The sequence below is a fragment of the Carassius gibelio genome, chromosome B11 (assembly GCF_023724105.1).
Source record: "Carassius gibelio isolate Cgi1373 ecotype wild population from Czech Republic chromosome B11, carGib1.2-hapl.c, whole genome shotgun sequence".
Classification (NCBI taxonomy): Eukaryota; Metazoa; Chordata; class Actinopteri; order Cypriniformes; family Cyprinidae; genus Carassius; species Carassius gibelio.
In genome coordinates, this window is record NC_068406.1 from 4,804,782 (window position 1) to 4,825,818 (window position 21,037).

Below are 21,037 nucleotides of genomic sequence, written 5' to 3' on the forward strand. Positions count from 1 at the left end.
GGCCCAAGATAGTGCTGGACCCTGCGCCGCCGCCGTCATCCTGATCTACAGGAAAGAAAGAGGAGGGGGCTAAGTCTCGCTGCAGCCGGACCACCCCCCAAATTGCCCCGTGTGTTCTGCCGTCCATCTCCAGATGTCGACGATGTTGTTCTTGCTGCAAACTATTGGCCCTTTTTAGCGCCCAGACAGCAAAGCGATGTTATAGTGCACAAAATAAAAAACACACTCCTTCACAAAAAGAGCAGTTCTCCTCACTTAACACTCTAAAGTTCTATGTCCCCCCATGCCGGACAAACACTCGAGTTAATACAACCCCTGTCCATCCGGGCCTCACAATGGCAAGCCATTCCCAGTGTATCAGATTGGGTCATGGGAATAATAAAACATGGCTATTCCCTTCAGTTCGCACGACGACCACCACGCTTTCGCGAGGTGGTCACCACTTCGGTACACAACGAGAAAGCTCACATTCTTCGTGCCGAAGTAGAAAATCTGCTGGTGAAGGGAGCTATAGAAATCGTTCCCCCAGCACAGGCGTTACTTCCTAGTTCCCAAGAAGGAGGGTGGGCTGCGCCCCATCCTCGATTTAAGACATCTGAATCGTGCCCTCATGAGACAGCGCTTCAGAATGATCACGTTGAAACAAATCCTCTCACAAATACGCTTAGGGGATTGGTTCTTTTCGCTGGATCTGAAGGACGCTTACTTTCACATCCAGATAGCCCCCCGTCACAGGCCATTCTTGAGATTTGCCTTCGAGGGTGTGGCTTACCAATACAAGGTCCTCCCCTTTGGGCTGTCTCTGGCGCCTCGCATGTTTAAAAAGTGCATGGATGCGGCTCTCTCCCCTCTCAGGCAGAAGGGAATCCGCATTCTCAATTACCTCGATGACTGGCTAGTTCTAGCTCAGTCAGAACTGAGGCATTGGGTTACAGAACTTTTCTCCTCAGCCATCTGGAATGCCTGGGGCTCAGGGTGAATTTTGCCAAGAGTTCGCTGTCCCCCAGCCAACAGATATCGTTTCTAGGAAAAGTGTTAGACTCGGTTACGATGAGGGCAACAATGGTGAAGGAGCACGCCGCATCTCTACAGCGACTTGCAGCCTCTTTCAAAATAGGTACTTCTCTACCCCTAATGGCAGCAGCATCGCCGGTGCTGAAGCTCGGGCTGCTACGTATGCGCCCCCTCCAATATTGGCTGAAACCGCGTGTTCCACCTCATGCGTGGTGTCACAGACGCCTGAATATCAAGGTGAGTCAGGACTGCATTTCGGCCCTGACCCCTTGGAGGAACATGCAATGGATGGAATGGGGTGCTCCGCTTGGTATGGTTTGCAGAAGGAAAGTGATCTCCACGGACGTGTCCAACAAGGGTTGGGGCGCGCTGTGCGAAGGGAAACCCGCTTTCGGCCAATGGTCAAAAGAGGAGAGCAGGCTTCACATCAACTGCCTCGAGGTGATTGCAGTTCAACGAGCCTGCCAGAGCTTCCTGTCAGACCTAAGGTGCCACCACATGTGTGCACGTCTCCTTTGGTCACTCGACGGGAACCCGCTGGACTCCCTGAGCGTGTGCTAGACACAATTTCACAGGCTAGAGCTATGTCTACACGATGCCTCTATGCCTCAAAATGGTCTGTGTTCTCCACATGGTGCTCAGACCATGGTGAAGACCCGACCTCCTGTGATGTATCAGTGATACTGTCATTTTTGCAAGAGCTCTTGGAGAAGGGGATGATCCCCCTCCACGCTCAAGGTCTACGTAGCCAAAGTCAAAGTCACCTTTATTTATATAGTGCTTTAAACAAAATACATTGCGTCAAAGCAACTGAACAACATTCATTAGGAAAACATTGTCAATAATGCAAAATGATAGTTAAAGGCAGTTCATCATTGTTATGTCATCTCTGTTCAGTTAAATAGTGTCTGTGCATTTATTTGCAATCAAGTCAACGATATCGCTGTAGATGAAGTGTCCCCAACTAAGCAAGCCAGAGGCGACAGCGGCAAGGAACCGAAACGCCATCGGTGACAGAATGGAGAAAAAAACCTTGGGAGAAACCAGGCTCAGTTGGGGGGCCAGTTCTCCTCTGACCAGATGAAACCAGTAGTTCAATTCCAGGCTGCAACAAAGTCAGAATGTGCAGATGTAGCGACTATATCGGCGTCACATGCCCTTATAGCAGGCCAGTCGGTTGGCAGAAACGAGTCGTCCGATTCATGAGAGGTGCCAAAGGCTTCATCCGCCTTGCCCTCCCACTGTCCCTTCATGGGACCCGCCCACGGTACTGAGAGCCCTAAAGGGGGCCCCCTTTGAACCGCTACAGTCCATAGGCCTTAAGGCCCTGTTGCTAAAGACCGCTCTGCTGTTGGCACTTGCGTCTGTTAAGCATGTGGGCGATTTGCAAGCACTCTCGATAAGCCCTAATTGCCTGGAATTCGGGCCTAGAGACTCAAAGGTCATCCTGAAACCAAGGCATGGCTATGTGCCAAAGGTGCTCTCCACACCTTTTAGAGCACAAGTGGTCACTCTCTCTTCATTACAAAATACAGAGGATGATCCAGAGCTGAATCTGCTTTGCCCAGTGAGGGCTCTAAAAGTCTACATAGAGCGTTCTGCGCCAATAAGGTGATCAGAGCAGCTTTCAATATGCTTTGGAAACCGCACCAGAGGGTTACTGGTCTCAAAGCAAAGGCTTTCAAAGTGGATTGTTGATGCAATCCAGCTAGCCTACTCTTCTCTGGGCCTGCAAAGCCCAATTGGAGTAAGAGCCCATTCGACGAGAGCAGTGTCTTCGTCCTGGGCATGGTCTAGTGGTGTGACTATCGCAGAAATTTGTGCAGCGGCTGGTTGGAACTCACCATCCACATTTGCTAGATTTCACAATCAAGACATCCCGGCACTTCATGCTAGGGTACTTTCTGTGTGAATGTCACCTTTTTTGTTCCTCATTTTTATGCTCTTGGCCATTCTTGCCCAAGACTCAAACTATACTCGTATGCACTCGGTCCCTTTGGTACTGAGGCAATGCGAACACGCGATGATCAGGCTAGGCCAGACGTAACCTCATTGAGCTTATTCTGCTCCTAGTTGCTATTGTCATATCTTGGTTTCACAGATCAAGTATGATTGCGTCCCCTCTTCTTAGCATGGTGTGATTGAACTGGGTTCCCATATGCGTCTTCGACGCAGTACGAGTGAAATATTGAAAGGGAACGCACTCAGTTACTAACGTAACCTCGGTTCCCTGAAATACGGGAACGAGAACTGCGTTCCTTGCCATGCTAAAGAAGGCTGGACGACTCAGTCGTCGCTTCAGTCGAAGTAACTTGAATTCCTGTGGCGAAGTGGGCAATATATAGCCAGATTCCCCACCCATTTTGGCGGGCTTCGCTGCCATAGGTTCGTGCAGCACCACTGCCAGGTCATTGTTTGTTTTAATAACACTGCACGATCCAATGGCCGTTTCACTGCGTGATTGAATAAGGCTTCGGTTCAGGAGAAAAAAGGAGTTTTTCCAATATCGACGCAGTACTCGTTCCCGTATTTCAGGGAACCAAGGTTACGTTAGTAAACAAACCAACGTTAGTAACCGAGTACGTTCACTAGGCTACACAATTGGAAGAATTGACAGTTGCACACAACACAATCATTGATACCCTTCACAAAGATGGTAAGCCACAAACATTCATTGCCAAAGAAGCTGGCTGTTTACAGAGTGCTGTATCTAAGCATGTTAACAGAGAGTTGAGTGGAATGAAAAAGATGCACAACCAACCGAGAGAACCGCAGCCTTATGAGGATTGTCAAGCAAAACCGATTCAAGAATTTGAGTGAACTTCACAAGGAATGGACTGAGGCTGGGGTCAAGGCATCAAGATCCACAACACACATACGTGTCAAGCCGAACCACAGACAACGTCAGAGGTGTCTTACCTTGGAGAAGAAGAACTGGACTGTTGCCCAGTGGTCCAAAGTCCTCTTTCAGATGAGAGCAAGTTTTGTATTTCATTTGGAAACCAGGGGCCTAGAGTCTGGAGGAAGGGTGGTGTAACAGAAATGACTCAAACCAGACAAATTCTATCAGGGCGGTGTTTGAAACACGAGCCGAATTCCTCAGGAAGTTGTAAAACATTCTGTGCCACAAGTCCCAAGAAAGATAACCAACCAACCAACGCTTTCACAGAACACCACTATAACAATTATTGACCATTTTAATTCGCAGAAGAGATTGTCAAATTTGTTGTTCGTAATTGAAATGCAACGCTGGACATCAAATGAAAACCCATGAGAGTACTGCACAAGTTCCATTGACTTCCCCCACCCAGCAGAACCAGACTGAAATTCCTAAGGGGGGAAGGGCTTTGAACCTCTGGTCTCCACAGAAATATTTGTCAAGAGAATGGCAAAGAAACTGTCTTTTGTACATTTATATGGACCAAAATGAACTCCAAAATGAATATCATTCCATCGCTTAACCCCATATTCATTTATATGTAACCCACACATTTGACTATCATATTATAATCACTTATTGTGTTTGTCTTTTGATAACTATGGGAACTTAAGGGTACTTAAGGGCCTAGTATCTATGTAATTGAATCTGCTTGCTTGATATTGTCCTGACAATCAATTATTGGTCAAATCTATCATATTCGTGTTATAGGAATCATGTCCAAAATTAAACCCTGCAAGAGTGTTAAAATTCGGACCACATGCTTGGTAAGATAAACATATGATTTATGATGCCCCCGAGCCAAGACAATATCTGATTGGTCAAGACAACATTTGAGGTGTGGCCAACAGGCCAGTTTAAATACTTAGGACACCATAAAATCTTTGCCTTTAGTTGTTAGCTTTGCTTCTGCTACTTGTCATGCCTGCTTTTAGTTCTAGCCTTGCTTTTGCTATCAGTAATGCCAGCTTTTAGCTTTGCTTCTTTGCTTTATCTTTTAGCCATGCTGTTTGTCATCACTGTTCTTTGAGCGCGGTTCCAGCGTGCTTCAGTCTGCACGCCTGCTGCTACTTAGCCACGATGAGAAGGAACACAACCTAGTCTCATCAAACTTTACTTCTTTTCTTTTCCGTTTGAGAGTTTCGTGTTCTGAGTTAAGTTTGTAGCGTCGAGTTCAACTTCAACCAGCCACACAACTCCATCTTCAGCCAACGTCCAACCACGGGCTTCCCAAAACGTCACTTCAGCGACTACTGAACTTCCAGCCAATCAGCGACATTGGGATACCCCTTTCAACGGGATTCCCTTTTCACAGGAGACGCAAGTAACCTCCAGACTGTGACCTTTACTGGTGTATCTAATATAATTTTAACCTCATTGAGGAACTCAATGCGAGCGCTAATTACGTGATTGATGGTTGTTCATGTCTATGCAATTTAACGTATTGCTGTAAACTTGGGATTCCATGTTTCCATTCTCTTAAACCATCTTTCCATAACTTTCGATCTTCCTGCAACTTGTGAATGTGTGAGTGCGTTTATGTGTTAGATTAGTTTATATGTCTTAGATTTATCTAATAAAGCCTTATTCATATTTAAGAGATAAGTATCTTGTGTTTTGTGCTTACAAGTTAATGTCTTAAACTGCCGATCTTGTTACTGTGCTAATTGATAGTGTTTTCACTATACTTTGGATATTAATATCCAGCGCAGATTTGATGTTAAACGGCTTGTTCAGTGAATCGCAGGGCGTCTCAGTGATCAGCCGTGAAACAGTGATTCTGTTTAAATTCCCTTTAAAATCTTAAATGATTCCCTTTGAGCTAAATTGACCTGTTTCCCTTACAGTGGAGAAGCTCATAGCCCGAGTTGCTTGAAGTCCAGTGTTTAGTTTCCGCAGTCTTTGATGATTTGGGGTGCAATGTCATCTGCTGGTGTTGGTCCATTGTGTTTTTTTAAAACCAAAGTCACTGCAGCCATTTACCAAAGAAATCTTGGAGCACTTCATGCTTCCTTTTGCTGACCAGCTTTTTGAAGATGCTGATTTCATTTTCCAGCAGGATTTGGCACCTACCCACACTGCCAAAAGCACCAGAAATTCGTTAAATGACCATGGTGTTGGTGATCTTGCCTGGCCAGCAAACTCACCAGACCTGAACCCCAGGGGAATCTATGGGCTATCGTCAAGAGGAAGATGAGAAACAAGAGACCAAACAATGCAGATGAGCTGAAGAGCACTGTCACCTGGGCTTCCAGACCACCTCAGCAGAGCCACAAACTGATCACCTCCATGCCAAGCTGAATTGAGGCAGTAATTAAAGCAAAAGGAGCCCCGACCAAGTATTAAGTACATGTACAGTAAAAGAACGTTCCAGAAGGAAAACAATTCACTAAACATTTTTTAAAATTGTTATTACTGGTCTTATGAAGTATTTTAATTTGTTGAGATTAGTGAATTGGTGGGTTTTTGTTAAATGTGAGCCAAAATCATCACAAATAAAAGAACCAAAGATTTAAACTACTTCAGTCTTTGTACACTGAATTGATTTAATACATGAGTTTCACAATTTGAGTTGAATTACTGAAATAAATGAACTTTTTCATGACATTCTAATTCATTGAGATGCACCTGTACAATATAGAAAAATATGTTGGAAGCACTGTTTGGCCTTATTGAATGTGTTTATTTGTGTAACATTAAATAACCTTTTTTTAAAACCTTTTCTGGACCTTGTGACAAAAAATGAAACACTGTTTTTTACTGTGACTGTGTTTTAACAATACAATATATTCACATTAATATTAACGGTAATAAATGCAACACACATAAAATAGCAGGGCGAGCAGTAGCTGTGCAGTGTTTGCACCTTGTCAGTTGCTTCTAAAACAGCATTCATTCCTTTCCTGTCTTGTGTGACCTTTCATTTAGTTGCTGATGGGCCTTTTACAGTTTAATCTTCTGTCTTCGAAGCATAGTCATGTCAACGGATGCTCTGCAGTGAATGGGTGCCGTCAGAATGAGTCCAAACAGCTGATAAAAACATCACAATAATCCACAGCACTCCAGTCCATCCGAAGCACATGTTCAGCTTTTGAGTGAACTATTGCTTTAAAATCACTGATAACAGTTTGAAACATTCAAAATATTTTATTTTGCATATTGATTTACAAACATTATATACACTTTTAAAAAATGATGAGGTGATGCATTGTTCTGCCGGTGCTTCTGTGGTCATTCAATTTTAATGTCCACCACAAAATGATGTCAACTGGCAGCAATACTTTAGCCAGCACATCCCAGAATAAAGCCTCAAATTTTCATAGGGATTCATCTGCCCATCCCTCCCTAATGCAATGAATTACAGATGCCATCCAGACAAGTTACAGCTGAAGAAAATAAACCCAGCGATGATCCCCAGACTGACCACAGTGAGACCAGCTTACAGCAAACACAAGGAGCCAGACGAAGCATGCAGCTCATGACATCAGAGAGCCAATCAGATCATGCCGAGATAAAATATATGGAAAAACTACAGAAGAAAAACTGAAACAATTAAAGAGTGAGAAATGAAACCAAACTTTGTGTGCGATGTTGGAATGACAAAACAAGAATAAAAACAGATATTATAATTGAATAAAAAATCTCTAAAGTACGACTGGGCCTGTAGACATAGGGTGTGTGCAGTGGAAGTGTGTGTGTAAGAGCACACTAATCACCCGATAAATCAACACAACCCACTGCTGTACTCACACACTGCTTATCAACACACCTGAGACCGAGACATACAGCCACACGACTGGAAAACACACCGTGTGAAGTCTGATAGTGATACAATGCTTTAAACATTCTGGATAAAGTAGAACACCATGGGAACAGTACACTCTAGTTCATCAGATTCATTCCATAAAACTAATTTTATTATTCAGTTAAACACACAGGCGTTACCTTTGTAATCAATTAAAAATGCCATCCATTCTGAGCATAAGCGATTTAATATATATATAACACACAAACAAATATTGGGCCCATTTCACAAATCAGATTAACTTTTTAATGAAGCCCACTGTCTTGTTTTACCAGCTCCAGCATTTCAATGAACCATGCATTTGATAATGAGTTCAAATATAAAAACTACTTAGCTTAGTAGTAAAGACATCTTGTGTTGGATTGTCTGGAAGTCAGTAACAGCGATTTAGGATTAATAGTTACATTATTAGTAAGGAATCAGTAAGTTTTTGACATTTCCTGAGAAACTAATCTTTATTAAAAAAAAAAAAAATGTTTTTGATTCAGCATTGTGATCTTAACAACTGATTTTTTTCTTTTTTTTTTATTAGAAAACGGTTTAAACTTTGCCATATAAGGCTTTTTCCTGATTAGGATTTGTCTCATAAAAGCTTTTGAGGCGATTGATTGATCACAACTTCTACAGAATGATGAATTAAAGCATAAGACTTATAAATCTAGCTGTGTTATGGAATGTAAATAAAAACACACCAATATAAAACATACAACTTCAACAAAAACATCAATTTCTTGTACATAACTCTGTAAAGTATTAAATTAACTAGTACAAGTAGATAAAAAATAATATGAACGCGAGTTCATTTGATCAACAGATGGTGTGAGAGACAGAGTATGGTACGAAACCCTGCGAAAAGCTCGGGCTGTTTTTCGGCAGCAACAAATGCACTTGTACAGATACTGAATCACTGTAATTAGGACACTTTACTGTTAAAGGCTCCAAAGTCGCACAAATACACAAAACTACATGCAGCTGCTGATTCAATGTAACTGATTACTTTAACTTGATTTTCAATACAATATGAAAAATTACATTCCATTTTTGATCGATATGTCTGACGTACTGATACAAAGTATTGCCTCGTGTCATGTTTAATAGCAAGGGGAACAGAAACGATACAAAGTCCAACACAAACACAGCTATAAAAAACGACCAGCAGAAACTAAAAAAAAAGTGCAGATTTTCCTAAATAACTTTGTTGACTGAGGAGCATAACTAATTAGTCTTCATTTTATTATTTGTGCAAAGGCTGTTTAAGTAAAGGTAACTTGGATGAGTTACGATTAATCGAGAAATAAAATAAGTTTTTCTTTACATAATAAGTGTGTGTGTATTTCAGAAACTCACACACATACATACATACATATATATATATATATATATATATGTAAAGAAAACCTTTTATTTTGGATGCGATTAATCGCGATTAATCGTTTTACAGCACTAGAATAATTTAAGACAGAGCACAAGAATCTGAACTTTTAGAGAGGCTGGTCTCGGAGGGACTCGTCCCATCCTCTCCCTCTTCAGCCTCGCTGTCCAGCAGAGCTCCATCCGTCTGCGTGTCTGGAGTGGACGGACTGGGCGAGAACTCGGACGGAGCGTCTTCATAGCCGCTGCTTTCGTCGTAGTCATCTCCGCCTGGAGCAGCAGGCTTCTGACTGTGAAACACCACATTCTTCAGCTGGAACGGCTGGCTCGTGTTCGGATCCACGGAGGTGCCTTCGCTGTGTGCGAGCGTATGTTCGTCTCGGTCCACTGATGTCCCCTCCGGAGAGGCCTGGAGCAAGACGGGTCTCAACTGAAGCGGCTCGCTGCTTCTTTCCTGCAGACGACACAAAACAACCTTGACACCTAGATTTCAACTCTGACTCGTCGAACATGCCATCCGTGTGCCCGTTTTCAACTGTACACTACACTGTAAAAAATTACTGTGATTTTTACTGTAAAAAACTGTGAAAATGCTACAGTACAAACCTGTTAAATGGTTAACGGTAATTTCCTGTAAAAAAACGTAAACTGACGTTGCCAGAATTCTCTGCGTTGCATTTCAAATTAAGTTTGAATTTGATGTTTTTTCTTTGAAATAACTATGTTTCTTCTTTTTTTTTTCTTATCTGTTGTGTTTATTAGGGTTGTATGTTACATATAATGTTGTTAAATTAATGTTTATAGCATATTGCAGTTTAATAAGTCACCATGATGGTGTTTAGTGCTTGTGTGAATGACACTGTGCACCTTCTATGTATCTTATTGTTTAAAAACTGTTTGTGATGGGCTTTGTTTCATCACCTGACTTTCTCATCACCACCTGCCTTTGGTGGTTACAAAAGAACAAAACAGATTTCAGTACTTCAATAAGTTGGTATATTAATATTATATCAGTTAAATTTCGATATGAAACTGTTCTTTTAAGGTAAAACTGTTAAACCTAAAATGGTGTTACCGTATTTTTTTACGGTATAATTCTGGCAACCACAGCTGCCGGTTTTTACCGTATATTTTACGGATAATTGTTTACGGTGTATAAAAAAATCGGTACAAATTACAGTAAAAACGGCAGCTGTCATTACCAGAATTTTACTGTTAAATATACGGTAGCAGCGTTTTAGTTTTTACAATTTCAACTTAAATTTACAGCTAAATACCACAATTTCATTAACTGATATAAATGTTAATATACCAACCCACTGAAGTACTGAAATCTGTTTTGTACCTCTAACACAATGAACCAAAAGCAGGTGGTGATTAGAAAGTCACATGATGAACCAAAGCCTATCACAAGCAGCTTTTAAATATAAACATATACAGAAGATGAACAGTGTCATAAACACTAAACACCATCATGGTGACACACATTAAACTAAATAATGCAATGAACATTAATCCAACAACATTAGATGTAACATACAACCCTGATGTACACAAATGATAACAAAAAAAGTAACAAGAAGCATAGTTATTTGGAATTCTGGGAATCTCCATTTACGGCTATTCACTGTAAATTATAAAATCTTTTTCACTTCCAAAAACGGTATACTACTGTAAAATAGTAATGTAATGTCCAATACAGTTTTTCACCATATATAGTAAGGGAACTTACTGTTAATCATTTATCAGGTATTTATTGTAAAGTTTTTACTCTTTTTTTTTTTTTTTACCGTTAAATTCAAGGTAACTTTTTATGGCAGCAGCTATTTACACTAAGTGTACATAGCAATTAGATTCAAATTACACTGATAAAGCAGCAAGATTTTCTGCTATTTATATTACTAATTGCAAATAATAGCAATTATCTGTACCTCAGTATTATAGCCCATTCTAGAACAGTAAACAATAATAATGTATTGAGTGTAAATTATAAAATGGATGCCACCTTATTTTTGTCCAACAAAAAATGTAAAAATTAAAACATACTCCACAACATCAGTCGAATGTTAGTAATAATTTCCTTTTGTGATCTGATGTGGCTTCTTATCACAGAATAATGCAGAAATCTACTGTAATAAAGGCTATGTTGATTATCAATGGAGTATAAATATATTATTATGAAAATACCGGAGACGGCTTAAAGCACCCAGATAAAATATACGTTGTTGCAGTCCAGTGTTTATTGTCTTTATGTCATTTTGTCCAGCTACAGCAATGCCTTTGTCTATATAAGGGGTCTCCTGGAGTGTGATCAGCATTTTAAAATCACAGATCACAATGTGCCAAGCCATAAACCAAACTAAAAACCATGGTTATTGAACCGGGGGGGGCTGACTGTATTGTAGTACCCCTACTGTTTAGTCTATAATACTGTATAACAGGAATAGCACAAGGTGTGTGACTGAGTGCAGACACTGAACTCTAACCTTTGGAAAGTTTTTAACATTAAATCTGGCATTTTCCACATTGTGTAAACCCAAAATTCCCCTCACTATTTGAGGCAGGTGATTGGTAGTCTGTTGCTAAGCATTTCGCCGTACCCTGCTACACAACAGTATTTCACAATGCACTGTTTGCTCTGCAGTCTGTTTGAGTAGCAGGGTCAACAGTTCACCTGCTCTCAGTCTGCTGCTCTGTGTTCACATCATACAGTATTACTGATGCACCTCTTACCTGTTCAAAACATCATGCACTTTGAACAAAGTCCTGTCTTTTCACTGTTTTTTAGAAAAGTGTGCCACTTTACTTGGCTGCTTACTGTGCCCTCTTAAGGGTGTAGGAGACAATATAATTATTAAGTTGAAAATTCTAATGTAGTTTTTCAGCCCTGCTGGTTTTGTGTGGTAATCTCACACGAATGCACACAAAGGTCTGAAACATTTCTGGTTAAGATCAGGGATACAGGAGCAGTGTTCAACATCACCAAGTTTCAAGTCAGTTAATACTATATTTTGCTGTCATGTGTCAGTAGTAAATATTTCCAAACACTCATTTGGCCATTAATTGTAATAATGCATAGAGATGTTTGTGCTGCACACAGACAAACTGAGACTGACTCAATCCGGAAGAAGTGTGGCAACGTCTCCAAGACTTTTGCAAGTACTGTACATCTCATTTCCATTTATTTGTTTATTTGGAAACAAACATTTTAGGTTGATCAAAGACCCTTCCACTCCACATTTGTCAGCTTTGTAAGGGTTTAAATTCACTTCATTCTCCCTTACTAGCAACTGAGCACTGGTAAAAACACATCCTCCAGAAGCTCAAGCCTCTTTCAGACACCAGAACACTTCCAGGCACATGATAAATGATTAAAAAAGCATTACTGAAACACGCTCGCCGCTCTCCAAATACGGTTGCGTAAGCACACAGAAACCAGTTTGTAAATGTGATTACGAAAGCTTAGTCTTCCCTCACCTCTCTTAACCTCTCCAGCTCCTGCTTTAATGAATCAAGCGTGTCCTCTGACTTCCTCCTCATCTCTCGTTCTCGCTCCAGCTCCTGCGGTCAAACAGAAGGACGTGAAGTCAATGCAACGAATCCATTACTCAGTCAACAGTAATCTTCTACAGAAGTGTCTGGACAGTACCATGGTGAGACTGTGGTTGTCTCTCTGGGCTTCAGCGAGCATCTCCTCCGTGCTCTCGAGGGCGTCCTGAAGACAGTCCACCTGAAACAGAAGCACGTCCTGCTGCAGCTCCAGGGTCCGCACCTCCTGAAGACGCTCCTCGTAGCTCGCTCTCAGCTCCGTCTGCATGGGGAACAAAACACCCTCAAAACAACGTCTCAGACAGGGTATAAAACCAACAAACTGTACTGTGGTTAAACCATGCTAACCACAAATGAACCATGGTTTTACAGCACTAACCATAGTTTAACAATCATGGTATTTGAGGTAAAAATGTGGTTATACAGATAATAATCAATGCGCCAAAAAAAAACATGGTTACTTTTACTGTCATAAAACCATGGTTAAATCCGTAAGGGAGAGTTTGTGCGGTTAGAGAGTCAGGATACTTTAACAACATGCTAATCATGCTAAAAACAATCACATCTATCTGTCTGTCTGTGTCTGTCTAAAATTACAACTGCTTTAAACTTTCAGGCTAGACTTTCTCAAGCCAACCTAGAGTTTTAAAAGCTTATTTATTAGAGATTCGATCTTTTAAAGGGGTCATATGATGCGATTAAATATATTTTTTATATAAATATTTTTTTTCTCTTTGGAGTGTTACAAGCTCTTGGTGATTGAAGAAGATCTGTAAAGTTGCAAAGACTAAAGTCTCAAATCCAAAGAGATATCCTTTATCAAAGTACCACACCCCCAAAACGCCTTGTTTAGACACGCCCCCACATGTCTACATCACTACGTGTTTCTTGATCCTGGTAAGGCTGTGCTCAAAGGTTGTTTGTATAAAGTGGGACAGTTCACTGTGTGCGAGGACAGTCTGGTGCGTCTGACTCACAGTCTGGAAGTACATTTACATATTTAAATAATTCGCCACTGTTGATTCAAATGCCAGTTTTGAGCAGTGTAAAGCTTGTTTGTTGTTTCTATAATCACAAATGCATGACATGGATTTATCTGCAATAAAAAGACAGTACAAGTCATTATAATCAATAATTACTGTATGTAAATTAACAGTACTTTTTGAAATTTAATTGAAATTATGTATAATCAGTAAAAATGGCTTGTTTGTAATGGGTTTTATTGGTTTTGTCTGGTCGTGCTGGGAGACTGTGCCACTGTATGTTAAGAGGTGTAACATTTCCATCACATGCTTTAGGTATTCAGCCAATCACAACGCACTGGATATCTGGCCAATCAGAGCACACCTCGCTTTTCAGAACGATGAGCTTTGTAGAAATCGACGTGTTTCAGAAAGGTGAGGCATAGAGGAGAAGCATATAATGTACATTACGTAGAAAATAATGTTTTTTTAACCCTTAACCTACAAACACATTACACTACACCAAATAATGTTATTTTAAGCAACATCACTGTCATGCCCCTGGACTCTTTATTATGTTGTGTTTTCATTCCTCGTGTTTCTGTCTTGTATTAATTTTGTCATTATGTTCAGGTGTTTCTTGTCAATTAACCTCTTTAACGTTCCCCTTGTAAGTTTCATTCTGTTCAGTTTACGCGTGTTTCTGCTTTCACTTTATGGATTACACTTTGTGGATTATTAAAGACTTTGGATCATGTTTCTATTTTCATTTGAAATTGTAATATTCGATATAAAACATATAGGCCTATTACAGTGCATGTGGCATACCATACATTCATTCACAAAACAATCAGTCAATTCACTTAATTCAACTAAATATCAGAGTGATTGACAGAGATAGAGTAGAAACATTATGTGAAGTCTAGTATTAAATATTGTTTTGTGAACATTAATTTGCATCAAATATCTCCAGTATATTTATTGTCAAAGTCCTTGAAACTCTGGACATTTTTTAAATCATAATAATAGACTTTTTTATAGAGTAAGAAATTATATCAAATTATAAAATATTTATATGCTCTTAATATTTTCTTATCACCTTATAATGCATTCACCTTTATGAATCAAGGTTCGACAAATATACAAAAACATGTCATATTATTATATATAGATGTAATACAAACACCAGTTTGTGGGTGATATAATGTTTCTATTGGACAGTACCTGGGGGGTATTCCAGAAAGCAGGTTATGTGACATCCCAGTTATGTTTAAGGGTGAGTAAGCAGATAAACTGAGAGGTAACTTTTACAGTATGTAAGTACACATAGCAACTGATTCTCTGAACATAACCTCATACAAATACATATCTGATATGACTTATATAATTAGCATCAAACCAACAATATAATTCTGATTCTCAAAGATAATAACTGAAAGATTTTTGTTATTTTTTATTTATCTATTCTCCTTCAGTTTTTCTAACGTATAATGTGTTTCTCTATCTAATGAGAGCCAAATCTCAGTGGTGCTGGTGAGTCTGTGCATGAGTAATGCTCCTCTCCATGAAGCCTGGAGACACACCTGTTGATGACTCACTCAGACTCACCTGCATGAGTCACATCACCTGCACACCTGCTCCTCAAACACCCCAGACGTCATGTGTCTCAACACACCTGAAGGACTCGCTATAGATCGATACTGCACGCATCACATCACTGCCATTGTCATGAAACAGCAGCTTATGTCATTCATAGCATTAGATAGAAAAGGTGAAAACTTACCACTTCTAAGTTTTCAGAGAGTAGATCATCTTCACTCTTTAAAAAAAAAAGAGGACACATTTTCATTTCTGTACAAAACAAACCAAGGTTTAAAATCAGAGAACTCATCAGTACATCCTAATCAGCAAATAACGTTCTAGAAGAGAGACTTAAAGGAACGCATTTGGAGAAATGTGTCATTTCATCACTTGCTCAGCAAGTGAATGGGTGCCGTCAGAATGAGAGTTCAAACAGCTGATAAAATAACATATAATAATAATCCAAAACTATATTGTCCTGTGACTTCTCCACTGGAGGAAGTGTTATTGTGGATTATGGACTCTATGGTGGATTAGTTTCATCTTTTGTCTTCTCCAGATGTTCACTGATGGACTGGAGTGGATCTGTTGATTATTGTGATGTTTTTATCAGACTCTCATTCTGACGGCACCCATTCACTCTTTCAGCAAATGTTAGTTTCTGTCTGAATTATTCCTCTGAGCACACTGAAAGAGTGACGTTCTTCTCTGTTATAAGTCACTGCTTAAATGCAAACACTTCAGCTGCGATCATCACAATACTAACATGGCTTTCTAGTCTTTGTCCTCTTTTTAATGATCCATATCTGCTATCGCTGCGTGACAGGTGTCTGCTCGATTCTTCTGCCTGCAGGACAAAAACAACAATTAGTTACAGAAATAACACAACAAAGAAAACTAAATCTCAAACTGCATTTCTGCATCATTTCCATTATTGCACTAAACCATGGCAAAAGATTGACTTTGAAGTGTGTTTTAATGGAACCATAATATAGATAGATAGATAGATAGATAGATAGATGTTTATTAGTACCTATAAAGTTTATTAGTGTTTATTAGTACCTATAAAGCACATACACCTAATTCTGCATGATCATATCCTAAATATCTTAATCTATCCCATACCTACACTCAACCACTACCTTACTAACGATTAATAAGCAGTTAATTAGGAGTTTATTGATGCAAAAGTCATAGTTAATAGTTAGTTAACAGTGAGAATTGGTCTCCAAAATGAAGCGACCAATTCATTTAAAACAAATGTGCTACTTTTTAATACGAATCAAACTTGATTGAGGTCCAGCAGCCCACAGTAGATGTTGCATTACATCATATAAACTTACATCTTTAAAGAACTGCTTTTGTTGTTCATTTTCAAACTATTCTTCACTTCAATAAATTAGCTCTTTCTCTTGTGATATGGGATGGAGTACATCATGGGCCTACTGTAGTTCAGGTTTCTCTGCTTTAAATAACAAGAACCTTTACATTTGTATATTGTTTAAAATCCCCCTACCCAACCCTTAAAATGCTGATTCATGACATGAACATTTTTATTTGTTGTTGTTTTGAACGACTTCTGGACTGAAGGTGATTTGTAGAAGAGCTTGCACAAACACACCATCACTAGCCTCACAGAGGGTTTATATAATATTGCGTTATTTAGGGAAAAGTTTGCCATCACGCATCTTGACAATAAAACATCGTGTGACTGAGAGTGACGTCAGTGAGTTTTTTTTTCTGAGCAAATCAGGGTTTCACGTCATTCACGACATTATAAGATTGTAATATTCGTTTTTTTTAGTTAAGTCAAGATAAACACGGAGAGCTGAGCTAAATCCTATTGTTGTATCACGACGGTGTTTGAAACCCCCATCCTAAAATCATCTTTACACGTGTTTCCTCGCGAGATTCTGCATCATCGGAGGGTGTGATCTGTTGAAATACCACGACGCCCTTATTATTCACGAAGAATTACAGTAAAACTGTTACTAATAATCAAGTAAATTTAAAGAAGTGTGTTTTCATCGTTATCTGTCACACCGTGATGCTACAGTCAAGAGAAACCTGAAAAACAGCCCGGGTCGAGCGTTATGTAATGATTATGATTTTCATCGAGGCTGTGTGCTTTCTAACAGTTGACAGCTGTTTTATAGTCTGTGACACGAGCATCAGAGATCAGAAGTCGTCTCGAGGAACGACAAAGGAAAGGAGATGTGTGACTTACGTCTCTGATAATGTGCTTGAGAGACTCGTCTTCGCTCATTCCTCGAGACAGCGTCCGTTTCCTCAGAGAACCCGCTTTCTCAAGGCTGCCTGAATGCATCTTCCCCCGTGTGAAACTCGTCTAGTGTCTGGAGAAAGAGTCAGAGACCGCGTCTTGAAGTTTTTCTCTACCGGAGGACGGTGTTGTTGTTGTTTAGGGTGGGTTCTGTTGTGCTGTGGGCAGGGCGCGGAGACGCTCGAGTGGGCGGGGCGTGGAGACTCGAATGGGCGGGGTGTTGGGACTCGAGTGGGCGGGTCTATTTCGTCATCCAGTTTATCTCAGTGTACAAAGAAACAATCCGCTGGGGGGGAGCTCCAAGATGGCGCCGTGGATAGTAGTGGTTTTCTAAGCTGAGAAACAAATTGGGTATTTCTCACAAATGGTCGTATACATTCCGTAAAGTTGCTAGCTACTATTGATAGATTGTTAATAGTTGCCGAGATTGAATAAATATTGAAGTTGGAGTGCTGCATCAAAACTAAACTTAATTAAGAAATCATCAGGTTTACTGCACATTTCAGAAAAATGGCTGAGGATCTTGGCGCAGAGATGGAGGTTGATACTATAAAAGAGAAGAGAAGTTTTAACGAAACTCACTCGTATGCATGTAAAGTGAAAAGCGGAGGAAGTTGTGAGTCTTGTCCGAACACACCAAGCAAAAATCAACCTCCCAAAAGACATAAAAATGTCGTTGACTCCTCTTCCAAACAAACTGAACTTTCTTTGAATGACGTGCAGGAAAATATTATCCGAATTCTCTCTGAGAAAATCAATGAGCGATCCGACCAGCTAGAAAGAATGGTTAAAGAGAATTCTTCCAACATTGAAGCTTTGGGCAAATCTCTCACCTCAGTGCATGACGATGTGATGGTCCTGCAGAAAGAAAACGAAATGCTGAAAAATGCGAATGCTCTTCTGGAAAAAAAGGTGAAGGAAATGAACACAAAAATTAATGATCAGGAACGCTACAGCCGCAGATGGTGCCTGCGTTTGTATGGGCTGTCCGAACAAACTAATGAAAACGTGAAAACGAGAGTCATGGAAGTTTGCAAAGCAGTGGTTTCGGACGGGGATAAACGGGTGGTAGCAGATGGTTTGGATGTGGCACATCGGCTTGGTAGGCTTAAAAATTCGGATGATGGCAGAAGAGTGAAACCAAGACCAGTGATCATAAGATTCGTTTCCCGTACAGCCAGAGATTTAATCTGGAAAAACTCAAAAAACAACGAGTGTCTAACTACCAAGGGGCTACGATTTAAGGAGGACTTGACAGCTTTTGACGTGGAAGCACGGAATCGTCTTTGGCCGACTGTGGAGAGAGCAAGGAAAGAAGGCAGAAATGCATACTTCAGCGGAGCGAGGGCTTTCGTAGACGGGAAAGAGATTAGTCTTGAAGGAGGCAACGGTCCTACATAGGCTTATGGTCGTCTTGTTGTAGTCTGCACAATTGGCGGTGTTTTGCAAGACATGTTAATCTTTGTTTGGGAAAGGAAGAAAAGAAAATAAGAAATGTATACTTTTGGAACTGAATGCTCATTACTTTTTACTTTCCCTAATGTTTGCAACTTTAAAAATAGTAATAGCTACTTTTGTCGAACTTTTGTGAGGATCCCATTATGTAAAAGTCTAGAGTTTAGGTTTATTTTACTCTTGTGGTTCTTAATTAATCGTTGAACGTTTATGTCTCTTTCTTTATTTTCTATCAATGCCAGAGGTATTCGTGATCTTTTGAAGAGAAAAGCTTTATTTTTGTATTGCAAAGGGAAAAATGTAGATTTTTGTTTAATTCAGGAAACGCACGCATGTTCTTCAGATGCTGTGTTTTGGAAAAATCAGTGGGGAAAAGAGATTTGGTTGTCATTTGGCAGTAACCGCTCAGCGGGGGTCGCTATTTTACAAGATAAATTTACAGGGCAAATAGTAAACTACGAAAAAGATGACTGTGGTAGATGGATATTGCTTGTGTTAAATAAGGATAACGAACATTTTGTAGTAGTCAATTGTTATGCCACCAATAACAAAGTAAACAACGGAATACTTTTTTCACATATTGAATCTAGGATTCAGCATTTTATTTCCCTTTATCCTTCAGCCCAAGTTATTTGGGGAGGAGATTTCAATACTGTGTTTAATGAAACCATTGATAGATGGCCTCCTAAAACTAGAACAGGCCCTTCTAGTGAATTGGAAAATGTATGTTTAAGATTGGGTCTTATTGATGTGTGGCGAAGTAAAAATCCAGACAAGGAAGAATATACATGGAGTAATAAGGACTCATCTCTTCATTCTCGTATTGACTATTGGTTAGTGTCTAATGATTTAACTAATAATGTGACCTCTGTATTGATAGAACCTTGCATAATGACAGATCATAAAGGAATTTTTATAAAAATAAATATGGTACAAGACAAATTAGTTAAAAATCATGGCAGCTATTGGAAATTAAATAACAAATTGCTTGAAAATGAATGTTTAAAGGAAAAAATTAAAAGTATTATTGAAAAATATAGAAAAATTGCAGAGTTAGAAAAATCATATGGAAAGTATTGGGAATTAATGAAGTTTGATATTAGAAAGGCATTTATTAATCAAGGAAAATTAGAAACAAAGAATAATAATATTAAGGAAAAATCTATAATTGAGGATATTTTTAATTTGTGTAAAAAGAAGAAGGAACTGTTAACTGATTGTGAGTTACAAAAATTAGATTTATTGCAAATTGAATTAGATAAGATCTATGAGGATAAAGCAAGAGCAGCATTTGTTAGAACTAGACTTAAATGGTTAGAAAAAGGGGAAAAAAATACAAAATATTTTTTTGGCCTTGAAAATAGAAACCATGATTTTGCCTCAATTTCTAAATTAATGATTAACAACAAATTAGTAGATAATTCTTCAGTTATTTCAAAATATGTTGCTCAGTTTTTTAGTAATTTGTATTCTCCTATATCAGCTACTTCAAATATGGATACCTTTTTAAATAATTTAGTGAGTGATACCAAAAAAATAGACCAGAACTTTCAGAATAATTGTGATAAAGAAATAAATAGTGAAGAGTTGAGAGAGTGCATTAACTTATTAAAGAATAACAAATCTCCAGGCAACGACGGGCTAACCAGTGAGTTTTATAAGACTTTTTCTAAAGAACTTTTACCTTTTTTATTGTTAGTATTTGTGGAAGCTATACAAAATGGAGAATTGCCTGCTTCATTAAAACAAGGAATTATAACATTGATTCCCAAACCTAAAAAAGACAAGTTATTTATTGAAAATTGGAGGCCTATTAGTTTATTAAATAATGATAGTAAATTGTATGCAATGATTTTTGCTAGAAGATTGAAGCAAGGTTTAGACAAAATAATTGATATAGAACAGTCTGGGTTTATGAAAGGCCGTCATATTAGGGATAATATTAGACTAGTATTAGATATGATTGATTATAATAACTTTATCGAGGATGATAGTTTTATTTTATTTATTGATTTTTATAAAGCATTTGATACAGTGATTCATAATTTTATTTTCAAAGTTATTAAATGGTTTGGTTTTGG

General features: G+C 39.1%; 1 protein-coding gene across 1 annotated transcript; it reads right to left on the reverse strand.

The window, feature by feature from the left end:
- Positions 1–7,079: 7,079 nt before the first annotated feature.
- On the reverse strand, positions 7,080–17,718 carry si:ch1073-456m8.1 (leucine-rich repeat flightless-interacting protein 2). The gene is made up of 6 exons (XM_052569751.1): positions 17,448–17,718; positions 15,987–16,067; positions 15,423–15,458; positions 12,778–12,939; positions 12,606–12,689; positions 7,080–9,582 (listed from the first exon to the last, which is right to left on the reverse strand). Exons 1-6 carry the CDS (start codon positions 17,544–17,546, stop codon positions 9,211–9,213), a joined length of 834 nt encoding a protein of 277 aa, XP_052425711.1. The 5' UTR covers positions 17,547–17,718; the 3' UTR covers positions 7,080–9,210.
- Positions 17,719–21,037: the final 3,319 nt, after the last annotated feature.

Bases quoted from the DNA above. Each gene is read 5' to 3' on its own strand.
- si:ch1073-456m8.1 (XM_052569751.1), bottom strand. From the start codon at position 17,546: ATGCATTCAGGCAGCCTTGAGAAAGCGGGTTCTCTGAGGAAACGGACG. The intron at 12,940-15,422 runs GTAAGTTTTCAC...TTCCCCATGCAG, and splicing joins TCTCTGAAAACTTAGAAGTG to ACGGAGCTGAGAGCGAGCTA. The intron at 12,690-12,777 runs GTACTGTCCAGA...GTTTGACCGCAG, and splicing joins ACAACCACAGTCTCACCATG to GAGCTGGAGCGAGAACGAGA.